The sequence below is a fragment of the Crocodylus siamensis genome, chromosome 11 (genome assembly GCF_052110815.1).
Source record: "Crocodylus siamensis isolate JL-2025a chromosome 11, ASM5211081v1, whole genome shotgun sequence".
Classification (NCBI taxonomy): Eukaryota; Metazoa; Chordata; order Crocodylia; family Crocodylidae; genus Crocodylus; species Crocodylus siamensis.
In genome coordinates this window covers 41,218,544-41,244,503 of record NC_143405.1, presented here as the reverse complement: position 1 = coordinate 41,244,503, position 25,960 = coordinate 41,218,544, and the positions used below count along the sequence as shown (strand labels likewise).

Below are 25,960 nucleotides of genomic sequence, written 5' to 3'. Positions count from 1 at the left end.
GGTGTTAACTGCATCCCATAGTTTTGTGTCATCCACGAATTTGGACAGGGTGCTTCCCACCCCCTCATCCAGATCACTGATAAAGATGTTGAACAGCACTGGCCCCAGAACTAAGCCCTGAGGAACTCCACTGCCACATCTTTCCACATTGACCCATCTACTATCACCCTCTGAGCTCATTTGCTACCCAGTCTACCATGTAATCATCCAAGGCAAATCCCCTCAGTTTATTTATAAGGATGGTATGGGATATATTATCAAAGGCCTTCTGAAGTCCAGATAGATAATATCCACCTCGACTCCTGCATCTAAACAAATTGGTGGTCTTGTCATAAAAGGAAACTAGGATAGTCAGGCAGGACATGCTTGCTAAAACCCCATGTTGGTTACCCCTCTGCATCATATTAGCCAACAGGCTCCCACAGATGTGCTCCTTGATAATTTTTTCTAGGATTTTCCCAGGGATAGAGGTAAGGCTGACTGGTCTATAGTTTCCTGGGTCCTCCATCCTCCCCTTCTTTAAGATTGGGATGACGTTAGCCCTCTTCCAGTCCTCTGGAACCTGAACTGAGCACCATGAGCGCTCATATATCCTTGCCAGTGGATCAGATATGACCCCTGCTAATTCCTTCATTACCTGTGAGTGGAGTCCCTCCAGTCCTGGTGATTTAAATATGTCCAGTCCCTCCAAGTGTCTTTTTACCGTGTCGGCACTGACCATTGATTGGCTGATGTTCCCTTCATTGGTGTCCGTGATGTATTTTGAGGGTTCATCTAGATTCCTGTTTAAGAAGACAGAGAAAAAAAACTCATTGAAGACCTCTGCCTTGTCCCTGTTATCTGTCACTAACCCCCCTGCCTCTCCTGTATGGGTCTTATGCTACCCTGCATGCTCTTTTTGCTTCCAACGTACCTAAAGAAGGACTTTTTACTGTCCTTAATCCCTGACGCTAGCCTGAGTTCTGGAGTTGCCTTGGCTGTCCTGACCAACGCCCTGCAGGTGCAGGCCAAAGAAGTATACTCCTCTTTGCTAGCTACCCCCTGCTTCTACTTCCTGTATACCTTTTTTTTTCCCCTTAAGGTATCTTAGATGCCCATTGTTAGCCAAAGGGGTTTCCTGGCCCCCGTGGTGCCTTTCCTCTGCCATGGGATTGACCCACTCTGAGCCCATAGAATGGTTTCCTTGAGGAATGTCCACCCATCCTGGACCCTCAATGCATCTAAGTTCTTAGCTCCTAGCACCCTGCTAACCCACTCCCCAGAGTCTATTAAAGTCAGCTTTTTTAAAGTTTAGCACCCATGCCCTGCTGGGTATAATGCTTGCCCTTCGCTGGATAGTGAATTTAATCATTTGGTGATCACTGTCCCCTAAGTTTCCTTGAATCTGCAGGTCCCCCACCAGGTCATCCCCTGGAACCAACACCAAGTCAAGCAAGGCGTTGCCCCTGGTGGGACACCTTACTTCCTGGTGGTTAGGTGGAGGTCTTGAATACAGGTTAAGAACCTGTGAAAGCAGTTAGATTTAGCTGACTGCTGCTCCCAGTATATATCTGGGTAGTTAAGGTCTTCCATGACTACTATATCTCTAGACCTCACAGCTTCTTCAAGCTGTTTGGAAAATTTCTAGTGTAGCTGGTCATCCTGGTACAGCAGCCTGTAGTAGACCCCCCACCACCTTGGAGTCATTGTTGACTCCAGGATGAACATGAGGCACCAATGCAAGGAAGCGGTCAGTAAGGCTAACTGCACCTTGTCATACATCTACAGATGCGTGACAAGCAGGTCCAGGGAGGTGATCCTTCCCCTCTATACTTCCCCGCTATCCTTCCTCTCTATGCGGCATTGGCCAGGCCACAGTTGGAGTGCTGCGTCCAGTTCTGGGTACCGCACTTCAAGAGGGATGTGGCTACCACTGAGAGGGTCCAGAGGGGGCCACCCGCAGGCCCTATAAAGAGAGGCTGAAAGGCCTGAACCTATTCAGCCTCCACAAGAGAGGAGATCTGATGGCCATTTACAAACTCACCAGGGAGGACCAGCGAGAATTGGGGGAGGCTCTGTTCCCCTGGGCACCACTCAGGGTTACTAGGAATAATGGCCACAAATTATTAGAGAGAAGGTTCAGGCTGGACATCAGGAGACATTACTTTACAGTTTGGGCTGCCAGGCTCTGGAATGGGCTCCCAGGTGAGGTAGCACTCTCTCAAACCTTGAGGGTCTTCAGGAGAAGGCTGGACAGATATTTGCCTGGGGTGATATGATCCCGGCACCCATTCCTGCCTGGGGCTAGGGGTCAGACCTGATGATCTGTTTAGGTCCCTACCAACCCTAAGCACTGATACTATGATACTATGAAATATGCATAGGACACAAAATTGGGAGGTATCACACAGAAAGAAATGGACAAGCTCAAGGACTGGACCAATAGAAATGGGATGAAATACAGTAATACAAATGCAAGATCATACACTTGAGGACTGAAAACAAAACTTCAGTCCTCAAATGTATGATCTTACTCTTTAACTGGAAACAACTGAGAAAGGGGAGAATTTAGTGTACTACTTGTGTACTGGCAGGATGACTGATCTACCAGGATAATGCAGCTGTGAAAAGGGAAATGTATTGTGGAAGATATTTCCAGTAGAGACAAACCAGCATTAATGCCATTTATTATACAGAACACAGTGATAAGACCTCATGTGGAACAACATATACAATTATACATTTTTTTTTAAATAAAGACCTCAAGTTGGAACAGGTATAGAGAGGAGCTACTAAATTTCATAGATTTCATAGATTTCATAGACATTAGGGCTGGAAGGGACCTCGGGAGATCATCGAGTCCAGCCCCCTGCCCAAAGGGCAGGAAGTCAGCTGGGGTCATAGGATCCCAGCAAGATAAGCATCCAATTTACTCTTGAAGGTGTTCAATGTAGGTGCTTGAACCACCTCCGCTGGCAGACTGTTCCAGACCTTGGGGGCTCGGACAGTAAAGAAATTCTTCCTTATGTCCAGCCTGAAACGGTCTTGCAGGAGTTTGTGACCGTTCGACCTCGTCATCCCATGGGCCGCTCTGGTGAACAGACGTTCCCCCAGATCCTGGTGGTCACCCCTGATAAACTTGTAGGTGGCCATCAGATCACCCCTGAGCCTGCGCTTTTCCAGGCTAAAGAGTCCCATGGCTCTCAGCCTGTCATCGTAAGATCTGTTTTCCTGACCTCTGATCATGCGCGTGGCTCTCCTCTGGACTCTCTCAAGCTTCTCCACATCCTTTTTGAATTGTGGAGCCCAAAACTGGACGCAGTACTCCAGCTGCGGCCTCACTAAGGCCGAGTACAAGGGGAGAATGACGTCCCGGGATTTGCTCGAGAAGCATCTATGGATGCACGCCAGCATTTTGGTCGCTTTACTAGCCGCAGCATCCCATTGGAGGCTCATGTTCATCTTGTGGTCAATAATGACCCCCAAGTCTTTTTCTTCTGTAGTGCTAACCAACGTAGCACTGCCGAGCCTATAAGGGTGCTGCAGGTTTTTCCTCCCAAGGTGGAGAACCTTGCATTTTTCGGTGTTAAACACCATGAGGTTCTCGTCTGCCCATTTGCTGAGCTTGTCCAGGTCAGCCTGGATCACCCGCCTATCTTCTGGCGTGGATGCTTTGCCCCAAAGTTTGGTGTCATCGGCGAACTTGGCCAGTCCACTCCTGACTCCAATGTACACATCGTTAATGAATATGTTGAACAGTATGGGTCCCAGGACAGAGCCTTGAGGGACCCCACTGGTCACAGGGCACCACGATGAGTGACTGCCATCAATCACAACCCTCTGGGTCTGACCACGAAGCCAATTTCCCAGCCAGCGGATCGTGGTGGAGCCAAGGCCACAACTGGCCAGTTTGGCCAAGAGGTGATCATGGGATACCAGATCAAAAGCTTTTTTGAAGTCAAGATATATGACATCAATCTCTTCTCCCTTGTCCAGGTGATAGGTCACCTGGTCATAGAAGGAAATGAGATTGGTCAAACAAGACCTACCCGCAACAAACCCGTGCTGGCTGTCCCTTAGAATGTTAGCCTGGGCCAGTCCCTCAAGGATGGCCTCCTTAATAAACTTTTCTAAGATCTTCCCCAGGATAGAAGTCAGGCTAATGGGCCTGTAGTTAGCCAGATCCACTCTCCTCCCTTTCTTGAAGATCGGCACCACATTGGCCTTCTTCCAGTCTTTGGGCACTACACCAGAGCGCCAGGAGTTTTCAAAGATCCGTGCCAGGGGCTGGGCTATGACGCTCGCCAGCTCCTTGAGTACCCTGGGGTGCAGATTATCAGGGCCGGCTGACTTGAAGGTATCCAGCTTCTCAAGGTGTTCCTTCACGAGGTCAGCATTGATGGAGGGTAGGGGATCCCCCTCACCCAGATTTTCCTGTCCCATAGCAGGCATGGGCATCCCGTGTGACTGATGAAAGACTGACGCAAAGTACCTATTTAATAGGTTGGCTTTTTCCTGGGCGTCAGTTGTCAGTTGCCCCATCTGGTTTAGCAGGGGTCCAACATTGCCCTTGCTTTTCCTCCGGCTCCCCACGTATCTGAAAAAGGACTTTTTGTTGTCCTTGATGCCTGAAGCTAGTTGGGGTTCAGTTGCAGCCTTGGCTTTCCTGGTTTGGTCCCTGCAGGACCGGACCAGCGCGGAGTAATCCTCCTTGGAGGTGAATCCCGTCTTCCATCCTTTGTAGGCTTTCCTTTTTAGCCACAGTAGATCCGCTAGGTCTCTGGAGAGCCAGGGGGGCTGCTGTGCCTTCTTGCTGCCTTTCCTCCGTGTTGGAATAGATTTAGCTTGTGCACTGAGGATCGCTTCCTTGAGAAGCAACCACTCTTCTTGAACTCCCTGATGAAATGATCTGGGTAGGGGGAAAAAAGCCTATCATATGAAAGGAAACTGGACGAGATTGGCTTTCTAGCCTAGCAAAGCAGGCCAGGAGACAATATGACTAATACAAATTTGTCAGGGAGTTAAACACCAGGGAGGAAGAAGAGCTGTTTAAGCTAAAGAGCAGTGTTGGCACAAACATTGAGTTACTTTAATTTTCAGTTGACCTGGATGGAAAGGATTATATGAGGTGATGCCAGTGATAGAAGTCTTTGGATTCAGTGACCAGGGAGATCACTTCCACTCCTATGTTCTCTATGACCTTTTTAATAGGCTCAACCTAGGGTGTTGATCAAAATGACATTTTGATTTTCACATGTTTCTGGGCTTTATACTGTTGCGCAGCTCAGTTCTCCCTTGAGCTTTCTTAAGAGTGGCCATGTCTATGAGAGATGTTTACTTAGGGTAGACTAATCAGGTCTGCAGTAAATGTCTTGCATCTACATGTGTGGCCCTATTAGGGCACAGGAAACTAATTAACTCTGCAGCAAGGTAGTGCTGCAGAGTTTTTTAGCATGTGTAGATGCTGACCCAGCTGGCTGGGGCACGAGGGTGCTTCAGCGTGGGGACTGCCTGCTGGCTCCACCATGGAGGGCCCTCATGCCCCAGACAACTCCTCTGCAGCCTGTTGAGCTGGGTCAGAGCAGCCCTGGGTTTGAACCTTCACTGGCGCATGTTCAAAGCGAAATAAGCAGTTTATTGCTGCATGCTAATAGTATGTGTGGATGCACCCACATGAAGTTGAAGAGCTTCTTTCTTTTATATAAGCAAGAAAGGTAATCTGCAACAGTAACAAAGCCTAGAGAAATGAGTGGGTGAATAGTTCTGGAAGTGGCTTGTGAATCAGAGATGCTACTTGGGAAATGATTGAAGCAGTTACTAATTTAGTGTGGTCCATAATTTATGACCAGTGTCCACAGTTACCTGGTACATTTACTTTCATTTTCCAAAGGCAAATAGATGACATCTGCCATCTGATGTTGTGAAATGGTTCAGTTAGGGCTATTGTTTCCAAGGCAGATTGAAGCCTGGAAGTTTTTGCAGGTTTGGGAATTGGATATTAGTTTAAGTTGATAGCATTATCGCGATGTGCTTCAGGACTGAATGAAGATGTTTTTAACAGCTTTAGCCTGATCCTCATATGGCTTGAGAGATCCATTTGGAATATTCTGGAGGTCCTCAGGAATTTTCAGTTTCCAAGTGGCATGTGTGTCTTTCTTAATTTTTGTGAGTGTGTTGTGTGTTTGCCACTGTTCAGCATGTGTTTGTTGTTTTACTGTTCCAGTTATGATTCTCATTGCAGCATTCAGCTGCATGGCCAGAGGTGCAGTATGTGTGCCACTCACCCAAAATGGAGCTCGGTATGCCGCAGTCAAGCATGCTAATGCTTGTGCTGTTGTTCAGAGTTTACTTGCATCCACACTGTATATTCTAGCTGCGAGTTTTTGGATGAGACTTGTCCCTGGTTTTATCTTTTTGCATGGCTTTTCCAAATGAACTTTACAAGCCAAGGTTCTCTCCAGTGTTACGCTTGGGTTCTTCACAAATTAGTGACAGCAAATGGTGACACTGAGTGGCTCACTGACAATTTTGTTGTTTAGGTGATAGACTGCTGCTTAGCTGGGGAGGCACTGGGGCAGAGCTTCCAGTATTGAAAATATTCTGTCTTTATCTTAACGTAGATAGATATGGGGTCCTTGGGCTGGACACCCCTGAAGATAGACTAAAACAGGACAGGACTGTTAAACCTTCTCTATTCACTTTCAAACTGTGGGTAGATGTTGGTTCTTATGGGTGCTTTCCCATGTTTAAAGGGAGCAAAGGCTATTCCCCCATGCCAGCATTTGGGATCTGCCCTAAACATACAGCTAAGCTCATCCTGTGGCCCACACTTCTTGAGGACTTTGAGATAAATGCTGTCGTTCTGAGTGGGTTTTTGTAGCCCTAAGGGTCCTTTTGATTTCCTGGCTAGTATTTGGTGATGGCAAGTGCTCCATTTCACCACTGTCAGATGCTTAGGGAAAGTTGTTTCTGGATCTTTTGTTTGATCACCTCTTCAGTTTTCATTTTTCAGGTTTGGAGAAGGTATCAAGGGATCACATTGCCCATTACTTTTGATTGATATGTTTTACAAGATCTGCTCATTATGGCTTTGCCACTGGAATGAATGAAGTCCAAAAGTATCTACCATGTCATTCCATGTCTTCATGCAGATGGAGGTCAACAACTCTTCAGTGCTTTTATTGTGTCCGGATCAACATTCTTTTTCAAGCTGTTTTGAAGAGTGCTTCTGTCTGTTGTTGCCAGGAAGGAGTATAATGGCCACAGTAAATGTATCAGAGCTGCCTTGATAAGAAGTTGAACAAAGCTTGAGCTGATTCTATCTTTAGCTTCTGTAGTGTATGTAGCCCAGTTGACTTTGCAGAAATTACAATATGATTTTGGCATTGGTTCAGTCAGTGATATTTCAAAGTTGATATGTGAAATAATGGGTCAGTGTTGGCTGCAAGGAAAGTATCCAAGCACTGTTTGTGAATCTTATGGAAGAATGCCACTATTGTTTTTTTATTAGAAAGCAGAGGTTTGGGCTGTGTTTAGGGTTCCACCTGGCTGAACAAGTAGCCCTTTTATTTAGAATTAAAGAGAAGATAGACATCTCAAACCAAGCACAGATTATGAGCTGCTCACCAGCTGTCTTGTATCCAGAATAGCTCCATTGTGAGTGGTGGTTGTAAAAGTCACCAACATACACAGCAGGTTGGGAAGATGGTAATGCAGGCATCAGCCAGTCAAAACTGGGAGGTTTATAGATGTGTGTTATAATCAGTTATCTGATTCATATCATATCAATAGATTCCCACCGTCTTGGATTCCTCTAGAACTGAGACTATATGCTTCATACCTCATGTTCTTCATAGCCATGAACTGTGCATGTTGCAAGTTATGCATAGCATTCAGCCTGAGCTTCTCGTAGAACAGTAACATCACTGTTACTCATCTTGAGAAATCTTGACAGAGAGATGCACTAGGTATGTGACAGATCTTCCACCTCAGGTTGGTACATACGTAGACCTGCTCCTGTGGTTCCTGTGTGCTATGATACAAGGTCTCTTAGTATAGCTGATGTTGCTCCTTACATTTAGGAATTAACGTATCTGCTTATTGTTAGTGAATCGCGTATAACAGGAGCATCAGTTGAAAGTTATTTCTATGTCCCATTTCTCTGTGCTTGCATTTTGTCATCTGTGCTTACAAATATTAGTATATCCTAAGAGTTTGTGTGAATGTGCGTCAGTCTAATGTAGTTATGTGAAACATACACTACTGCAACTAGCCATGATCTGTTGGCAGTTTTCTGTAACATGATGGAAGCAAATCTTTAGAAAGGCAATAAGAAGACTGGCTTGGAAGGTTAGCTTGAGAAAAGCATTAGGAGCATATTGTCACTCATGGAGCTGGGGGTATGATGCAATAAGACACAAGAGCTAATAAGGAGTAATGTAATGCTGCATATCTCTTACTCTTCCTGGAATCTAATTATTTTCCTCTCAATTATGGCTTCTGGGAAATGTTATGCTGTAAAATGCTGAAAGATAATAAATTCTCAGGCACTATAAACAGAAATATTGTTCACTCTGCTACACAGTGACAGGTTTTTTAAAAAAAAGTAAATTTATATCTTAGAATTACTGGAAAGATGGCTAATATTATTCTGTCAGGCATTTGTCTCATTATCTCCCAGCCCTTGCTTCCAGAATCAGTCTAATTAGCATTATGTCTTAGGCTGTAATATTTATGAGAAATATTGCAAATACCTGATCTATCAGTAGAAGCAGAGTACAGAAATCAACAGGGTGCTAGTATTTGAACAGAAGTAGCTGAATACACCAAAAGTTAGTGCTAGATAAGCTGAAGGGGTATAGGTCATAGCTGTGTTGGTCTAAGGACATAGGCAGACACAGTTCTTTGGGTAAATCCAATATATTTTATTAGACCAACTCAAACAGGAAAAAAAATTATTTGCAAGCTTTTGGGCACAAACACCCTTTGTCAGGCTGAGGAAGTGTTTGCATATGGTCTGTGCTCTTCCTGGATGGAGTGGTAAAGCAGGCATTGGCCAGTATGTATGCAAGAATGCCTGTAAATTAAAATGTAAACGGAGTTTCTAACCCTATAGAATAAGAAATTCCTTTTGAGGTTAAGATAATGAAGCTGGATTCTGCAGGATTCTGGAGTCCTGGTTCAGTTCATGACTCGACCCGAGATTTCCTGTGTGCCCTGCAGCAGTTGCCTAATCTTTCTATGCCTCATTTCCTCCACCTGTAAGTGGAACTGTTACCTCCCCACTTGATGATGCTGTTGTGAACGTGAATGCTTTGAAAGCATTCAAATACTGTGACCATAGAATTTCCTTGATTGAGTATGCATATGATTTTATTAAACAATTATCTACCTTTTGATCAAGCCTGTGGTTGGTTTAGCAAAGCAAGGACTACAGTGACCTGCTTAACCCCTTATACCTGAACAAATGAGGTATTTTTAATCACTGTGCTTTTTCAGACAATAATGCCAGTTAGGGATAAAAGGTATCTTATCCTTTCATGTTAATTGTATCAGTCATGGAATTTTTTATTCTTTTAGACTTTTGAGGTCAATTTTTAGACAGGTCCTCATTGAGAATCTTTTGCAAAACAGGAGAGAGAGAACATTTTGAAAACAGGGGAATAGCATTGTAAATCTTCAAAAAAGTTGAGAGGAGCAAGGGACAGATTTTTATCTTCAACTGTTATTTTTGTCCATCTCAGCTCTACTCAGTTTTATTCATTTCATTACATAGCTACAAATGTGACTTTTTAAAGAGAAACTTAAGTTAAAAGCAACTGTATAAATAAAAAAAATGCTTTTGGGGGGGGCGGTTACAGAAACAGGAGGTGTGTGGAAACCTGACACTGCAACATCATATGCTTGAACCAGTGCAGAGAATTCCTCGCTATGAGCTTCTTCTCAAGGATTATCTAAAGAAACTACCAGAAGAGTCACCAGACAGGAAAGATGCTGAAAGTAAGTACAGCTTCCACAATCTGCATATGAACATGAACTACACGCAAACTACACAAAATATGAGGAGTCATATTTTGTGCTGTCTTTTACTTATAACTTCAAATAGTCCAAGAAGTAAAGGGGGCAACTGCAGAAACAGAGAAGTGAGTTAACTTAGGGTTACCCTATGTCCAGGTTTTCCCAGACACATTGTCTTTTTGGGTCCTCGCATCTGCGGCCCAGCGTTGTTTTTTTAAAAATTTGAACAAGTGTCTGAGATTTTGCTCTGCTCCGCTGATGGGAGCAGATATGGGGACTGGGGGTTGGAGGGCAGGGCTTGAAGACTGCCTGTGTCCATGTTCACACGCGCTCACGCTGATCCTAGGGGAAGCTGTCCAGGCTGCGGGCCTGTGGCAGGTCATGGTGGGGGGCACCTGCTCCTCCAGTGGGGAAGCGGGGTGGAAGGGCCCTTTCAGAGGTGGTGGGAAGCTCCATGGCCAGGCTGGCAGCACCAGGGCTAGTGCCCATGCTCTCAAGGGTGGGGTGGTTGGGAGACCTCTGGGGCCTTTGGTGCAATGCAGGAGCCCAGCCCAGAGTTAGGGGTGCCACAGGCATCCCCTCCTCTTCCTTCCAGCCTGAGCCAAGCCAGATTCGCTCTGCCACCACCTGCATGAGTCGGAGCCTCTGTGCTGTGGCCTGCTGGAGGGGGCAACAGGACTGGGGGGACCAGGGGGCTGCAGGTCAGGAATATGGGGCACTGGGGTGGGGGCTGTGGCTTGAGAGTAAGGGCCACCAGGAGGGTGGGGGCCTGTGGGTCTGGAGTGAGGGACAGCAGCAGGGCACTGGGGGGCAGGGGGCTGTGGGTTGGAAGTGTGGGGCACCAGCAGTGCCAGGGGGCTGTGAGTTGGGAGCGAAGCACCCCCTGACAGGTGTCCTCTTTTGGAACTGGAAATATGGTAACCCTAGTTAACTAAAATACTAGCCAAGTAATCACCAGGTGATTTTATCCAGCATTGGAAGATGTCAGCGGAACTACTGCTAGCTGGATGCTGTGTTACTAGAAATCAGGACAGCGTTAGCAAATAAAAACAATAAGTCTCTGCTCAGAGACGTTGTGCATTCAGGTTTGACCCCTTGGCTTGCTTCTGTCCAAATATAAAAGGGCACCTTTGTGATGGCTTGTGGGGAAAAAATAATTTGTTTTAGGAATGTTTTCTGAGGATACAAGCCACATGTCATGAATACTGGGGAGACAAAAATCTGTTTGTAATCCCCTCAAGAAGAGTCTATCATGTAGTGTGAGCCTTGGCAATTCACACACAGGCACTGCTTCAGTAAAGCACGTCAACATATGCACATGCAGACTGAAGGAGAGTACTTCCTAAATTGTCCACTTTGTCTCTCATTTAATTTGGCTTCCTGTCTGGGTGTGTAAAGAAGTGAAGTGAAATATCATTGTGTGCATGTTGACCTGCTAAATGTGAAAATGCATTTCCAGGTATTCGGGCTAACAAGTGTTCTGTTATTCAGGGAAAAAAAGAAAGCAGTCGCTCTTCTGTAACAGCTTTCTTGCCACAGAAGGATACCTATCAGGCAAATAAAAATGGTGCTATTAAGCTATTAATCTTTAGAATGTATAACTGCTGCTACCTTTATTGCAGAATCGCTGGAGCTCATTTCCACAGCAGCAAACCATTCAAATGCAGCCATCCGAAAGATGGTGAGTAGAAACTGTTCAAGAGAATCGTGATCTGGTCCATTAACTAAGATCCCTAGTTGAATCAATGATCCTCTCATTGCTATTAGAGAGAGGCTGGAAAAAAATTCAAATACAGTATATCTGGATTTAAATAGAAAGCAAGTTATCTTGGCCCTATTTCCCACGTTTACCATAAAACAGGTCTACAAACAGTTGGTTAAAGAACTGGAATGCAGGGAAGCATTTTGCAAATTAAAAAACTTCACAAAAATTATCCTTGTCTTTCATAGAAAAAATGTGACATTAAGAGTATATGAACAAGTTCTGCTGCTAAAGCATGCTTGTGGCTTTTCACCTGTAATTTTGTAATTTTTTAGACCTGCAGTCTTTTATCTGCATAAAAACATCTAGTGTATGCATGCAAAGCTGCAGACCTGTTTCTGAAAATTTGGTGTTAAATATCTGAAGTTGGATGCCTCTGAATATCTGAAGCATCTGTGGAAAATTCTGCATCTTAAAACAGATTTAGCAATCTGTGGCCAGTGGCCTGAATCTGGCCTTCAAAACCATGTCATCTGGCCCACAGACTTGGGGCTTAAGCAGCGTTCAGTGGTGGGGAGCTCTCCTTCTGCCACCATGGAGAAAAGAAAAGGCAGTGGCCAGGCTCTATCACCCACCTGCCTGCCCATCTCTGACCCAAAATGAATCATTCTGGCCCACAACCTGAAAAGGTGCCAACTACTGTCTTAAAATATCAGGCCAGTTCTTTAATCAGGCTTCCATGGACCTGTTTTAATGTGCTTTTGGCCAGATTCAGTTCCATTTATTAGGCATGTAAAGGGACATAAGGCACCTAAATGCAATCCTATTTTCCTCCTCATTTCTGCTTTAGTGTGGTTCAGTATTAAGAGTATGATGATGGTGTGTTATAGAAATAGATGCATGAATGGATTTTCAGGGACTTGAACAGGGTGGAATAGAATCAGACTTATATGCCTAAGTCCACTAAAATGTCTAGTAGGTAGAACTGCATTTCATCCATTGTGTGCAAAATAGACCCTGTGGTTGCAGATGGTAACTTTTTTGAATGTGTGCAAAAGTCTTCAGGAATTTGTGCATCTAATATTTCTAAAATATCAAATAAATGCCTTATTTGTGCCTACAAATTATTTGTAGGTGAAGTAACGTCCCTGTCAAAATCAAGCCCCTAAAGTCGAGCATCTCAGTAAGGAAATACAATGAGAATGTATGATATTCTTGGAAGATATTATCTTACTATGAAATTGCTTTGGAAATATTAAAATTACTGCCATATATTTTCACCCCAGATAATTTGTATTATACTTCTGTTTATTTAATTTCAAATTACATAGGTTTTTTTCTTTTTCCCTGCCTGTCTATTCAGCTTTCTCTAAAATAGCCTCCTAGCCTTGTTATTTTGAATACAAATTATTCTTGGCAATGCATTGAGTTACACACTTGTTACACTCTGTCTGCCCCAACTAAAGGAAGTAGTTATAGCTTCCTCTTGTCAAATTGGCTGACGGCCATATTACTGTGTTCCACCTTCGCTATGCCTTGAGACATCATAAGGCTGTTTCCTGTTGCTGTTACTGGGAGGAAACCAGCTGATGTCTGAGTCCTTTCAAATGTCTCAGAGAAAGACTATTTAGAAACCGTCTATTTATGTTTGAACTCTCTGTTCTTTTGGTAGAAATAGCTTCAAATATATGTATATTCAACATTGGGCCTTTAACTTCACTACAGGTATTTCATTTCAGCTACAGTGGACTTGGTATGTGTGGCGATATCAAAATAGGATATTTGATAGACTTTCAGGAATATGAAAAAAATACCCCACTACCCCAGTGGTGGGTTTTGTGTGGAATGAGGAAGTAGGGCTGTGCGAAGCTTTGGTCCCTGACTAGATTCGGTGGAGATTCAGCCCAATTTGGTAACCTAATCTCCGAATCCTAATCAAATCAGGAAATCCTTTAATCTCTATGAATCGAATTGGAACCCTCCAAATTGATTCAGATAGATTTGGAAAGATTCAGAGATTCGGACATAGACACAGCTTTAAATGTTTTTTCTACATACCTCAAGGTAGCCGGTGGCTCATGAATGCTGTGATGGTGGTGCGGATGGAGCATCCCACATGAGCACAGGGGAGCTCCCCAGCGCACTCGGTAGCAGAGCCAGAAGTGGACCAGAAGCACTTCCAGTCTACATCTGGATCTGCTGGGGGTGGGGGTGCTGCACTACAAATTAGCAGCACAGTGAATACCTGCATGTGCGATGCATACAGTTTGCAGTGCCGCAAAGCACACGTACGTGCCTATCTGGATGCACACATCTGATCTTTCCTAAGGCACTTTTTATGCATTAAATTCCGTTAGAACAGGAAAAGAGGTAGGGTGGTGACAGCGAGCAGGTAGTGAGGGTCTAGTGGTTTGTATACCCCATGCATAAACCACTGAGCCAAATCCTGGGATCCTCAGTTGTGCCTCCTGGGTCTGGGGGTGCTGATTGCTGAGCTGGGGGTGGGGGTGCGGGAGGGCCCTCCAGTGCGCTCCCCACTGGACCTGGGAGTAGGCTGGAAGTATGTCCGGTCCACTTCTGGGTTCACCACCAAGAATGTGGAGGGCTCCCCTTGCACTCCTGTGGGATGCTCCATCCACCCCAGCATCACAGTGTTCACTAGCTGCACTCGTACCTCAAGGTATGTAGAACAAACATTTAAAGCTGTGTCTGTGTGCAGATCGCTGACTCTCTGAATCAGCATCGAATCTTCAGATTCGGCTGAATCAAATCAGAGATAGTGATCCAAATCAACTAATCCAATCGCTGTCTCTGATTCGGGCCAAATCCAAATCAAATAGGGCCCACTTCACACACTCCTATGAGGCAGTTATCAATGGAAGAGGTGTTATCAGAGCTATCCAAATGTAAGAAATCTGAGAGGTTTGGGGTAACTACATTTATTCCACATAGTCATAGCAAAACAGGTTCTTAATCAGTTCTAGATAATCTTCATCCAGGAAACACCAACTGTAGTGAATTGCCTTGCAGTTAGTGGGAATTTCCTGAAGGAGAACTTGGAAAGAAAACTGAGGATCCCAGGATTTGGCTCAGTGGTTTATGCATGTGGTATACAAACCACTAGACCCTCACTACCTGCTCGCTGTCACCACCCTACCTCTTTTCCTGTTCTAACGGAATTTAATGCATAAAAAGTGCCTTAGGAAAGATCGGATGTGTGCATCCAGATAGGCGCGTACGTGTGCTTTGCGGCACTGCAAACTGTATGCATCGCATATGCAGGTATTCACTGTGCTGCTAATTTGTAGTGCAGCAGAGTTTTCTTGACACTGGAAGATCCCAGCCAAAAAAGCCCGTGCCAAAAAAAAGTGGGGGGTGTGCTGCAAAAAACTGGAGCTTGGCTGGCCAGAGCCACGCTCCAGCTGCCAGCTAGACTCTGCATGCCCAGATTGCTGTCGCTGGAGCCCCGAGAGGCACCCAGAACCTGAGGCAAGGCTGCTGGGGTCAGCCCAGCTACTGGCCCCAGCCTCCACTACCCCACCAAGAGCATTTTTCCCCACACTAGCCCCAACATGTATTAGGGCAAAAAACACTGGTATGAATTTGTGCCACTGCTTTTTTCCCTGCAGCAACTGCGCGGCCCTTCTCATGGAGAAACTGCCAATTTGTATCAGGTAGAAACCAATAACTAATTGCTAACAGCTACACACTGTATGTGCACCCAAAAGCATCAGGCAAATCACCATGCAAAATGAGTCTGTAACCATAACAGAACTAAAAGAAGTACAAGAGCTGTGGCAAAATACTCTAAATCTGCTAGAGTAGGATTAAAAGAATCTCTGCAGCTTCCCCTGATGATTTTGGAGGAAATCACAACTGGTTGCTTCAAAAAACCATGTTGCATTTCTTTCACACTAAATAGCTTAGTAATAGCAAAGCTGTTTGTGCACTTTATGGAGTCTCTGGTTCTTCTCCCTTTTCAGGGGATAGAGAAACTCTTCATGGACTACGTTGCTTTTTTTCTCACTGGTTGGTTGATCTGCTTGCTTGTTTCCTGTCTTTTGGTTTTGCATTGCTTTGGTGATTTTAAGTGTGTTGGTGGGCATGGTGGCAGTAGAGGCAGGTGTTGGTGCGGTGTCATGATGTTTGGGTGCCAGGTATGCACACTGCACTAAACACTTCTCAAACTCCAACTTAATCTGCATGAATAACTTGGTGTACTGTGCACAAATGTGTGTATATGATTTTTTTTTTTGTGCATAGACCTTTGCCTTCACTCTTGGAACACTTGCCCTGAAAGATTTATCTACCTGCTAAAAGATACATCCACCTGCTACCACTTTAAAAGAACTGAAACTCCCCAAACACTGCAGTTGCTTAGCTGATTTTGCAGCTACTTGGAGATGTAAGAATGTTTCCTATTTCTGTTTGCTACAGCTGCTGTTCTACTTGGGGTAGCAGATATCAGTGGATGATCTAGTCACCTTGCAAGACAGCTTGTGGAGCAGGTAGAGACAGTGTTTACGGAAGTGTCAGATTTAGCTCCTGTGTAAAGAGCTTAACCAAGGCCTATGCAACACTTAAATTGCACTAAGACCATATTTTGAGAACTTATAAGCCATGTGCTGGTCCTCCACATAAACGAAATTTTGCATGGGAAGGCAGTGATTGGACCCCAGCAAAGGCCCCTTGTGGAGCCACCATAAATTCAGGGATTGCAGCCTTCCGTAAAAATACTGAGGATGAGCCTGCATCATGCTACAGGTAGATTTCATTAGCATCAGTGAGACTACCAGAGCAGCTGAAGTATTGCCGTGAGATAGAAGAGATCCTGCAGGGGAACCTAGACTTAGCCAGACTGTGGGAGACAGCATAGGCCAAGGTTTATATTGTGTTACAGTTGACTTGTCATCAAAATCAAACTCCAAGAAAGATTTAAGAGGTGACTAACTTTGGCCGTGTGTTGTGTTCCTTGGCACAGTGGAAGAACCCTACTTCCTTACCACAGAACAGTGGTTCAAAGATTCGCTATGATGGAATTGACATTAGGACTTTAAATTATGAAGATCTAAAGCAGTGGCTCCCCACCTTTTTTTGATGTGACCCTAAATCTGGGTCACGACCCACACCCCCTCCACCAACTCACTCATACCCAGCGGTGCCAGCAGAGCCCAAGCCTGGCCGGGATTGCAGGGGGCAGTGGCTGCGAGACCCCCCACAGACCATGCACTGGGAAAGCCCTGCAGGCGAGAGGGGTGGAGCAAGGGGCGGACCCCCCATGACCCTAATTTGGGTCTCAACCCAAATTAGGGAGCCACTGATCTAAAAAGTCTTTTAAGTCATGTTCAAATATACTGGCCAAAGATGCCATTGCTACACTTCAAGCAAAGAATGACTCAAAGGTAACCACAATAGAGAACTGAGAGTATTGGAGCATGGAATAATAGTTTATTTTTAAGGGTATATATTTCAACATCCATCCCTACATCTTTGATTTCATGCCAGTCTGAATAGTTTATGGCTTCCACAGCAAAGAATATTTTAAGTAATGAACAAGAGAAGTAGTTTTTTTAAATTGCTTGTTCAATAGTTGTAATCTTCTGTACCTACAGGAAAAGATGAACAAGCTTTTAGAAGTATATGAACGACTTGGAGGTGAGGAGGATATTGTTAACCCAGCCAACGAACTCATTAAAGAAGGACATATCCAGAAACTCTCAGCAAAGAACGGTACAGCTCAAGATAGGTACTTGTTTCTGGTAAGTTTCTTGTATTCAGTGTTGCATCTATTAATTGTTTCCCTCTTGCAGCAATGGTCTCCTTCCTCTGATCACAATGCAGAATACTAATACAGGTTTCCCTCACTTTATGCGGGTTCTGTATGTGCAAATTCACTCTTATGTGATGACCCTTTTATACCAAAAATTTGTTATATGCAAGGTAAGTTCACTCTTATGCGATCAGTGTGGTGGAAGCCTGCAGTCGGCTGCTTTGTGGGAGTGATGCACACCAAAATAATAGTCTCCTGTATGGATCTGTGCTCTTCACTTGTTGTCTGCAACACATGTTTCTGTAATAGCCATCCCCATTATGGTAACATTCACCACCACTCTGTGCTTTGTGCACTGTCTGCTGTTGGGGAGTACCAAAATTGTCTTGTAAAAATGGGTTTGGGGTCAGTACAGTCAAGGGCTTGGAACGTAGCCCTATTTGTTACATTGTCAAGTGGGTTCCCTTCGAGTTATGCACCATTTTCCAGGAACGCATGTACAGCATAAAGCGAGGGAAACCTGTACATCTATATCCAGTTCCCTTATGCCTTATGCCTCCTTGTATTCTTTACCTGCCATCTCTCTCCCCTGACAACTTCTTCCATTCATGTCTTCCTATCTCCACGCTTAAGTTGCCAAGTTCTTTGAGAGAAGTAAGTTCCCCATCCCATTCCTAAGAAGCTACTTCTCTTTAAACTTCTTGAGCAAGAAATAATCCAACTTCTGCTGAAATCAGCATAGCAACTCTAATTTTCTTCAGAAGAATTTAAATCAGGACCCGAAACACTATGGAGAGAGATGTCTAATAGGCCCCCAACCCTGCAATAATTGCAAGTATTTGCAGGAGATGACAATGGCTATGCCTGATATTATTTCCACCCTGACCACTTCCTCCAAATAGTGACATCAGTGGTTTCACTCAATACCTTAAATCTGTCCTTAGAAATTTCTTTCCTTTTTGAGGTTGATTAAGCAAATCAGATTATTTATGATAGCTGCATTTTGTTATGAGGGAGACCAGTGCTCCAAATCATATTGCTGTCAAAATGCAACCCCATCTTACCTGTATTGCCTAATTTATACCTTCCCCTATTACAGTTCAACAGCATGGTATTATACTGTGTGCCAAAACTGAGGCTGATAGGCCAGAAGTTCAGTGTTCGAGAGAAGATGGACATTGCAGGCTTGCAGGTTCGCATCTGCTTTTTTCCTGTTTTTGTACTTCCCCCAACCCTTAATCACAGTCCTTCTCTGTAGCCAGCAGAGGGGCTATACAGTGGCTTTAGGGCTGAAGCTATTTTTCAGACACTGGTAATGCTTCTGACAATCAGACAGCTAGACCTCCTCACAGAATTATTTGTCTCTCTGTGCTAACCCTTCAGCAAATTCTGTCACCTTGGAGAGCTGGGATTTCAGTGTCAGTGATGCTCAGATTAAATTGGTGTCGCAGTAGTCAGCTTTTTTACTTTGCAGCTTGGGGTTCTGTTTGGAAATGAGCTCAGACTTGAAGGCCTAAGGGCTGGTAGAATACAATCAGAAAACAAAAATTAGTTCAATGTCCTTAAGGGGCATATCAATTGAAGCTGGTGACTATGGGCTAACACGGGCATATGTGAGCTTGTGCACTATTTCCCTATGATCTCTTCAGGCTTTACTGAGGAAATTAGCATTCAGATATGTTGCCTCAGGTACCTCATAAATAGAAGTATGCCACCTATTTTCTAACCTCTCCTCTTGAAATACTGTAGACTAGAACTGCAGGTAAAAGTTCAGAGTGTAAGAAAAGATTTATATCCATCTTTTAGTTAAGTGTATTTGCACAGAGTATGGGGGCTGGTGACTAGGGCTCAGAGGCATTACAGTAATAGAAATAAGTTATCATAACAACAATAGCAACACCGTGCAATAGTATTCTCAATAACTCAAATTGTTAGAAAGAAAGAAAAGATCATTTCTCAGTTGCTCTTCATTTTGAAGCACTGGCACGTCTACACGTGTGCTTAGATGCACATTAGCCTATTTTAATGTGTGTTGAAGCATCACATAAAAAACCATGCCTTTTACTTAATGCGCATTAAAATAGACCAATGTGCTTAAAGAGCGTCTGCCTTAGTTAAAGCTCATTAAGCCAGTTTAATGCACATTTTTCTAGTACCTCACAGTGGGTGTACTAAATTTAATGTGCATTAACTAGAGCTCATACATGTATAGATGCACCAACTGAGTGCTACTCTTCTTAGACTTACCCTCATATGGCCACCACCCAGAGTTGAGTGACAAAATAACTGTTTATCTCATATAATGAACTTGGAAGTCCTTAATTAGTTTGCAAGCTCTGTGATGTTCAGACTGTCTTTTTGCTGTCTTTATATGTAGCAAGTTCAGTGTGGCCCTGGTCTCTGAGTAGAGCTGTTTGGTGCTGTTACAGTACAAAAAGTAATGAAAGGGATCCTTTCTCATTTCAAGCTGTCTGCTGTATTATTTGGGTAGTCATCTCATCTTGGGGTATTCAGGATTTGAATGTGATGCTTGAGAGCTGTTAAAAATGACTGAAATAAAATGAAGAAGAGTGAAATACTGGCTTATTTCTACCAGGTCCAAGAAATTGTCAAGCAAAATGCCTCTCATACATTTTCAATAACAGGAAAAAAAAGATCATTGGAACTACAAGCTAGGTATGATGTTTGTTCAGCCTTCTGAATTTGTGGATATGAATATGCACATTTATTTTTGATTTAGGGATGTGATTGTGCTAGAATGATCTAGTTTTAAACTACAAGATCAATAACAATGATTAATTATGTAAAAAAGGGAATTTGCTGTTATTAAGTTGTAGCCTACTGAAGTGTCACATTGATTTGCTTTCATTGTTGAATAAGCAGCAAGAAGTTATGACTTTTTTGTAATTATATTTGGTAATAATATTAGGGTCTATTTTTCATGAGTTTTATAGGATAACTGATTTCAAAATTAAAGTTGCTGATACATGTAAAGTTGTGAAAATGTCAATACTTAGTTTCATTGAACATACAAAAAACAAGGCAATAAGTTTTTTTTTGTGTTTTTTTGTTCTTGTAGGACAGAAGACGAGAAGAGAGAATGGATTCAGGTTAAGATACAAACTTGCTTATATTGATTGAAATTTCTACATCCCCCAGTTCATTCCGTTTTCACATTATCTAGTTTGAATTTGAATACACGCATTTGAATTTAAGAAGTTAGGTAGTGTGGTCTGATTTGGGTGGGGGCTGTGGGGAGAGGGGGTAGAGTTGCACATAGTCTTGGTGAATCCTGAGCTGTCATTCTGATTCATTTGCTAACTTAGTGTAACCAAAGACACAGTTCCATGTCTGTAATGGAGATGGAGATCCATATTTCTGAGATATGTTTGTACATACTTGAAAGTGGAAAACTGATTGATTAAAACCTTTGTAAGAACAAAGAACTTTGGCAGTGAGGGTTTTTTTTATTATATCAGTTTTCCAGTGAAGCAATAATCCTAACAGTTTCCATAAGAAAATTTTTCCAGGACGCATATTGTAATGTGTTTTTGTTCTTCCTTTCATATTTCAGGTAATTCAAGCAACAATTGAAAAACATAAACAGAACAGTGAAACATTTAGAGCTTTTAATAGCTCTTTTTCTCAAGAAGATGAGCACTTTCCTGACTCATCAGTAAGTAAGAGAGAGAATACGTATCTACATATATTTCCTTTCCATATTTTGCATATCCTTTACCCTGGCCTGATATACAGCCAATGCTATTTTAATACAATAGTCTTGTTCTTGATTTTTATGTTACATTAGTATGCAGTCAGCCCCCATTTTTTTTATTGTGAAATGCAGATCAGTCATAGTTATCCAACCATGCAGGTACAAAATATATTATCAGAGTAATTCAGTGCAGAGGCCCATCAGTCATGTTTTTCAGACTAGTAGCTCATTTAGCATAACAAGTGAATTCTTCAATATTATGAGTGGTTGGCTGTCTGGAATGATGTTTGTGTGACTGGGGGTTTTGCTTATTATCTTTTTTGAGACATGTATTTTGTCAGAAGATTCTCATACTGTTTTATTTTAAAAGAGTTCTAAGGAATATGGCAGTTTTTAGATCTTTATCGCAGTTTTGATAGCACTATCATTTGTAAATGTAAATGCATCTCAACAATAGAATTCTATGACTGTTCTGAAATACCTGTAAAAAAATAACATCTACCATATTTACTCGAATCTAAATTGACCCTAAATTTAATACAACCCCCCAATAATTAGATTTTATATATGGAAAGTTTGTAAAATTGGATAATTTTCCAGATAGATAGTCTAATTATTGGAGGGTTGTCTTGAACTTGTTACGCATAAAACTTTCCTGTCTTATCTGGCACCCCCTCCCCACAACTTCCCACAGTCTCTGCCCCTTCTCCCTTGCTCCCCAAAACCTCTGCCTCTTCTCCCACTTCTCCCTGCAGTATCTGCTTCTTTATCCCCCTTTTCTCCCCATGTAACTGTCAGATGCTGTTTGGGGTCTATTCCCTCCCTGGAGCACAGCATGTGGAAGTCTGACCCTTGCTGGGCCATGCACCAGTATTGGCACTGCTGATTGATCAAGCAGGGGATGGAATTTCCCTGTACCCTGTGTGCTTGACAGTGGGAGGGGGCAGGGGGCAGAAGCTGAAGTGAGCAACTGGAAGAGAGAGGCAAACAGCTTCTGTGGGTCTGATTCTGGCCCAAACCTGGGCTCAGGGCCAGAGTTGCAGCCTCAGCAGCTTCCTGCTCCCCTCCCCTCCCCCACCCTTGTTCCCTCCCCCCTCTGCTTTGTATACAAATCTAAGATGAGGAGCTTTTCTCCCCATGCTGACTGGGGGTTGCAGACTTGTCTTAGAATAAAAGTAAATGCGATATTAAGTTCTATACATTTCTAAGAGTAGAAACCTAAGGGATTTCTGTTGTGTCTCAGCTCTATCTAATTTCAAGACCTTTCCATAAGGGTTTTAGTTGCTGTGATCACATGAAGACGATAATAATGTCCCCTCTGCTGCTTGATTGAAGGCAGTCACTGAAATGATGGCATTGACCAAAGCCAGAGTGGGAGAGGGCACTGGAGGAAGAAATTTTCAGAAGAACTTGAAGCACAGCTGCCTTTTGGAAGTAGAGTTTGTTCCTGAAATAAAAGGTCATGTGGCTTGTCCCTGACACAGGGGCTAGGGACAGACATTTAAAAATCCTGAGGTTGAATTGATTACAGGTTGATTATAGGTTAGTCTAACCTGCAAAACTTGAACCAGTTTGGATGTGCCTGCATTTCATTTCAGACATGCCTTCAGTGGCTCAGGCTAGAAGCCGGGGGTGCTGGAGCAGCCCTCCCTTCCCTGCAACCATGCTGAGCTGAGGTGGGGGCATGGCTAGGCCCCTGCAGGATGCTCTGATTAGGGATGGGTGTATACCCTGACCTTGCCTGCACCCTCCAAGGCTTTTCCCTGCTCACTGATCAGGGGGTGGGAGTATTGCTAGACCCTGCATCTGTTGATGATACTGGGATTTCCAGTCTCCCTCTCCCTGCTTCTTCATACTGTCTGCAAACCAGGTCATTTCTAACATCTTTCTTTATCCCCCCTTGAAGACTGACAGATTGCAGCCAGCGGCCAACAGGTTGCTTGTCAGAAAAAAGTTTATCAGCCCATCAAGTCCTACAAAAGAAAATATCTCTCTCATTAGTTTCAAGCTCTTCTTATCTGTAGGGTGCATTTGCATTTGCAAGCTACTAGCTGCCTGCCCTTTGGTCCAGTGAAATTGGAGACCCACACAGACACCTCTCAACATAATCTAGCATGGAATGGGGGGGAGGGGGCATGACTAGATGCTGGGTCCCTGCGCTAGGGCCCCTGCCGTGGAAGAGAGGCAGGAGTGGGGATCCCTTTTTGAGCAGCCACGTGGGGGAGGAAAGATGGGAGAGCAGAGAAGGGGGAGCAGGTGGAACCTTGGCAGCCACTGCAGTCCCTCAGCCAGCCATAGCAGTCATAGTGCTCTGGCTAGGAAGGAGAGCAGTGGGGTCAACTCTGCTCCACTGGAGCAGACAGCACAGCCCAGCTCAGGGGTGTAAAGCATGTGGGATGCTGGGGGACTCTGATTTAACTTAAACCAGGAAGGAGTCTAGGACAGATATTGCATAAATCTGTTTGACCCATATCAGTTAAGTCTGATACTACATTCAACCAGGTTCATCTCAAACCAGTTTCAGCCATTCTCAAACTGGTTTTATGTGCTCTGAACTTATGCTCTGTTACAGGTATAAACCAGTTTATGTATAATGTCTGTCCCTAGCCTGGCAGATCTCAAAATAGGGAGGCCATATCCATCTACACAGAGTCCTGGGGACATTTCCTGTCCTAGCTCTCCCTTGTACAACAGATTCATTGGTATCTCACTTGTATGTGAGGACAGGACACCCTTGAGGAGCATTCTGCAAAAAAAGCAACGTTGCACATTTATTAATCACTTGATAACATCCCATTTAAAATATGACAAAAAACAAAGAAAAAATAACTGCCAGTGAATATTTGGGTTCTGCATAGCTACTGCCAGAGCCAAAATGCTCTAATACAGTGTCGTTTTTGATAAATAGCTGAATTAACTGGCAGTCTTGCTCTTGTTCAGTTAGAGACTGTCTGCTTGTCTTTTATAAAAATATTATATTTTTAAGTTCCAGTTTATTTTAGGATTTTGCTAATAAAACAGTTACATGTTATACTCTAGCAGTTCATAAAAACCAAGCAGGGAAGAAATCTAGTTCATTTCCTGGCTGATATGAGTGCAATATACATACTAATTTTCTTTATACCAGTTTTTTGAAAAGGTTGGGTTATCACCGTAATCAGCTTCAGGCTCTCATGTCAAGCTAAATGTGCTACAAATCGCTATCAAAAAGAGATGCATGTGATCGTGTGAATAAAGAAACTGGGCAATCTCAGGATAGCAGTTTTATTACACTGATAAGTTCATCTTCATTAGAAGATTTTGGGCAGAATGGCTATGTTCTCACAACCTGTATTTTACTTTTGTATCAATTCATATAAAGAGTTCACTGAGTTCTGTTGTGATCCATGGTTGTGATCCACGGTTCTGCATTAGATTGGAATGAGCCATTGCTCACTCTTCTCTGAGAACCCTGGATACTGGGCCCTACAAACTGATGGGGAGGAAAAAAGCAGAAGTATATTGAGACTTCCTACTCCAGGACCTTAGTACTTGGTGGCTGATAAGTTACAATATTTATGCAGAATTTGAAGTTCATAGTGGCTGCTGTAAGGTACAAGAGTCAGTCTTGTATATAAATGATTCTTAATACTTGTCTTAACTGAATTTCCATAGCCTTGTGCTTTGCCAAGATCAGACATTAATAACACACAGGTTTTTTACCCACAGCAATATAAATTAGTCTCAAACCAAACACTTCAGTTCCACAATAGGTTTAGTAAGAACACACAAATTTGAAAACTGGGCTGGTACTGCATGCCACTTCTTCCTGAGCTCCTGAGAAATGAGTCCCCTTATGTTTGCCAGATCATGTCCAGTTCTTTCCACTTTCAGAAAGAAAAGGACCAACCTTAGTCTAGAGCTTGAATCCCAGCATGGGACAGAGCTACTGTAGGTAGTGTTTTCAATTAGGATTTGAAGATTTCATTATGAAATAGAGATCCTGTGTCTAATTATAAAAATCAGATCCAAATTTCAACCCTCCAGTTGTCTTTTCTGCTTGTCATCTACAAAGGTGTGCACAGGTCTTCTGCAGGCTTAAACAGACATTTGCATGTGCAAATCGGACAGGAGGGATCGACTTTTAGGTTCTGCCTGTGTCTGTACTATACTATAGCAAAATTGATGAAAGCGCTTTATTAATGGGCTATGGCAGAGCCCCGGTTTGCACATGGATGGCATGCATTTGCAGGATCTAGTTACTAGCATGGAGGTAAAAGCATTGTGTGTATGAAGTGAATAGTTGTACATGTCACATTTTTTCTCAAGTCTGAAAATATGCATGCAAGCTCTGACCTCTGCTAGAAATGGCCAGGAGAGGGGATATGAGAGGTTCAGGGAGGAAGCTAGGCTAAGTTAGGGGCTGGGAGACACTATTCAGTCGTAATTGTGCTCTGCTATTGTGCTGATTGAAATTACTGACTGATAAAGGCTGTGCAGATGGCCAGCAATGATTACATATTCCATGAATATCTCTTGTTTGTTTACAGCCTTCAAAGGCTCTGAGCCCATCTGCAGATGTGGGTTTCGCCGTCACTGTTAACCTCATCCTCCCTTTCTGACTCCTTCCACTGGTTTTCACAATCACCTTTTGTCTCTTACTGTATGTTTGCACAGATGTGGAATAGTGGGGTTGTAACTTTGCACTACTACAATACAAGTACCAGACTAATAATTGATTCACCCTCTGGAATGGGTAAAGATCCAGCCTAGTTACTGGCTGTTATTTTGCGTCCTT

At 43.4% G+C, this 25,960-nt stretch overlaps 1 protein-coding gene across 2 annotated transcripts in view; it reads left to right on the top strand.

Annotated features, from left to right (window-relative positions):
* FGD3 (FYVE, RhoGEF and PH domain containing 3) overlaps nucleotides 1–25,960 on the top strand; it is a 228,930-nt gene that overhangs the window by 169,805 nt on the left and 33,165 nt on the right. For both annotated transcript variants that reach the window (XM_090021259.1, XM_090021260.1), the window contains 7 exons: nucleotides 9,840–9,978; nucleotides 11,619–11,677; nucleotides 17,311–17,457; nucleotides 18,568–18,660; nucleotides 20,065–20,144; nucleotides 20,548–20,578; nucleotides 21,043–21,144. In XM_090021259.1, the coding sequence (XP_089877385.1) occupies nucleotides 9,840–9,978; nucleotides 11,619–11,677; nucleotides 17,311–17,457; nucleotides 18,568–18,660; nucleotides 20,065–20,144; nucleotides 20,548–20,578; nucleotides 21,043–21,144 (651 nt within the window). The remainder of the gene's footprint in view (nucleotides 1–9,839; nucleotides 9,979–11,618; nucleotides 11,678–17,310; nucleotides 17,458–18,567; nucleotides 18,661–20,064; nucleotides 20,145–20,547; nucleotides 20,579–21,042; nucleotides 21,145–25,960) is intronic.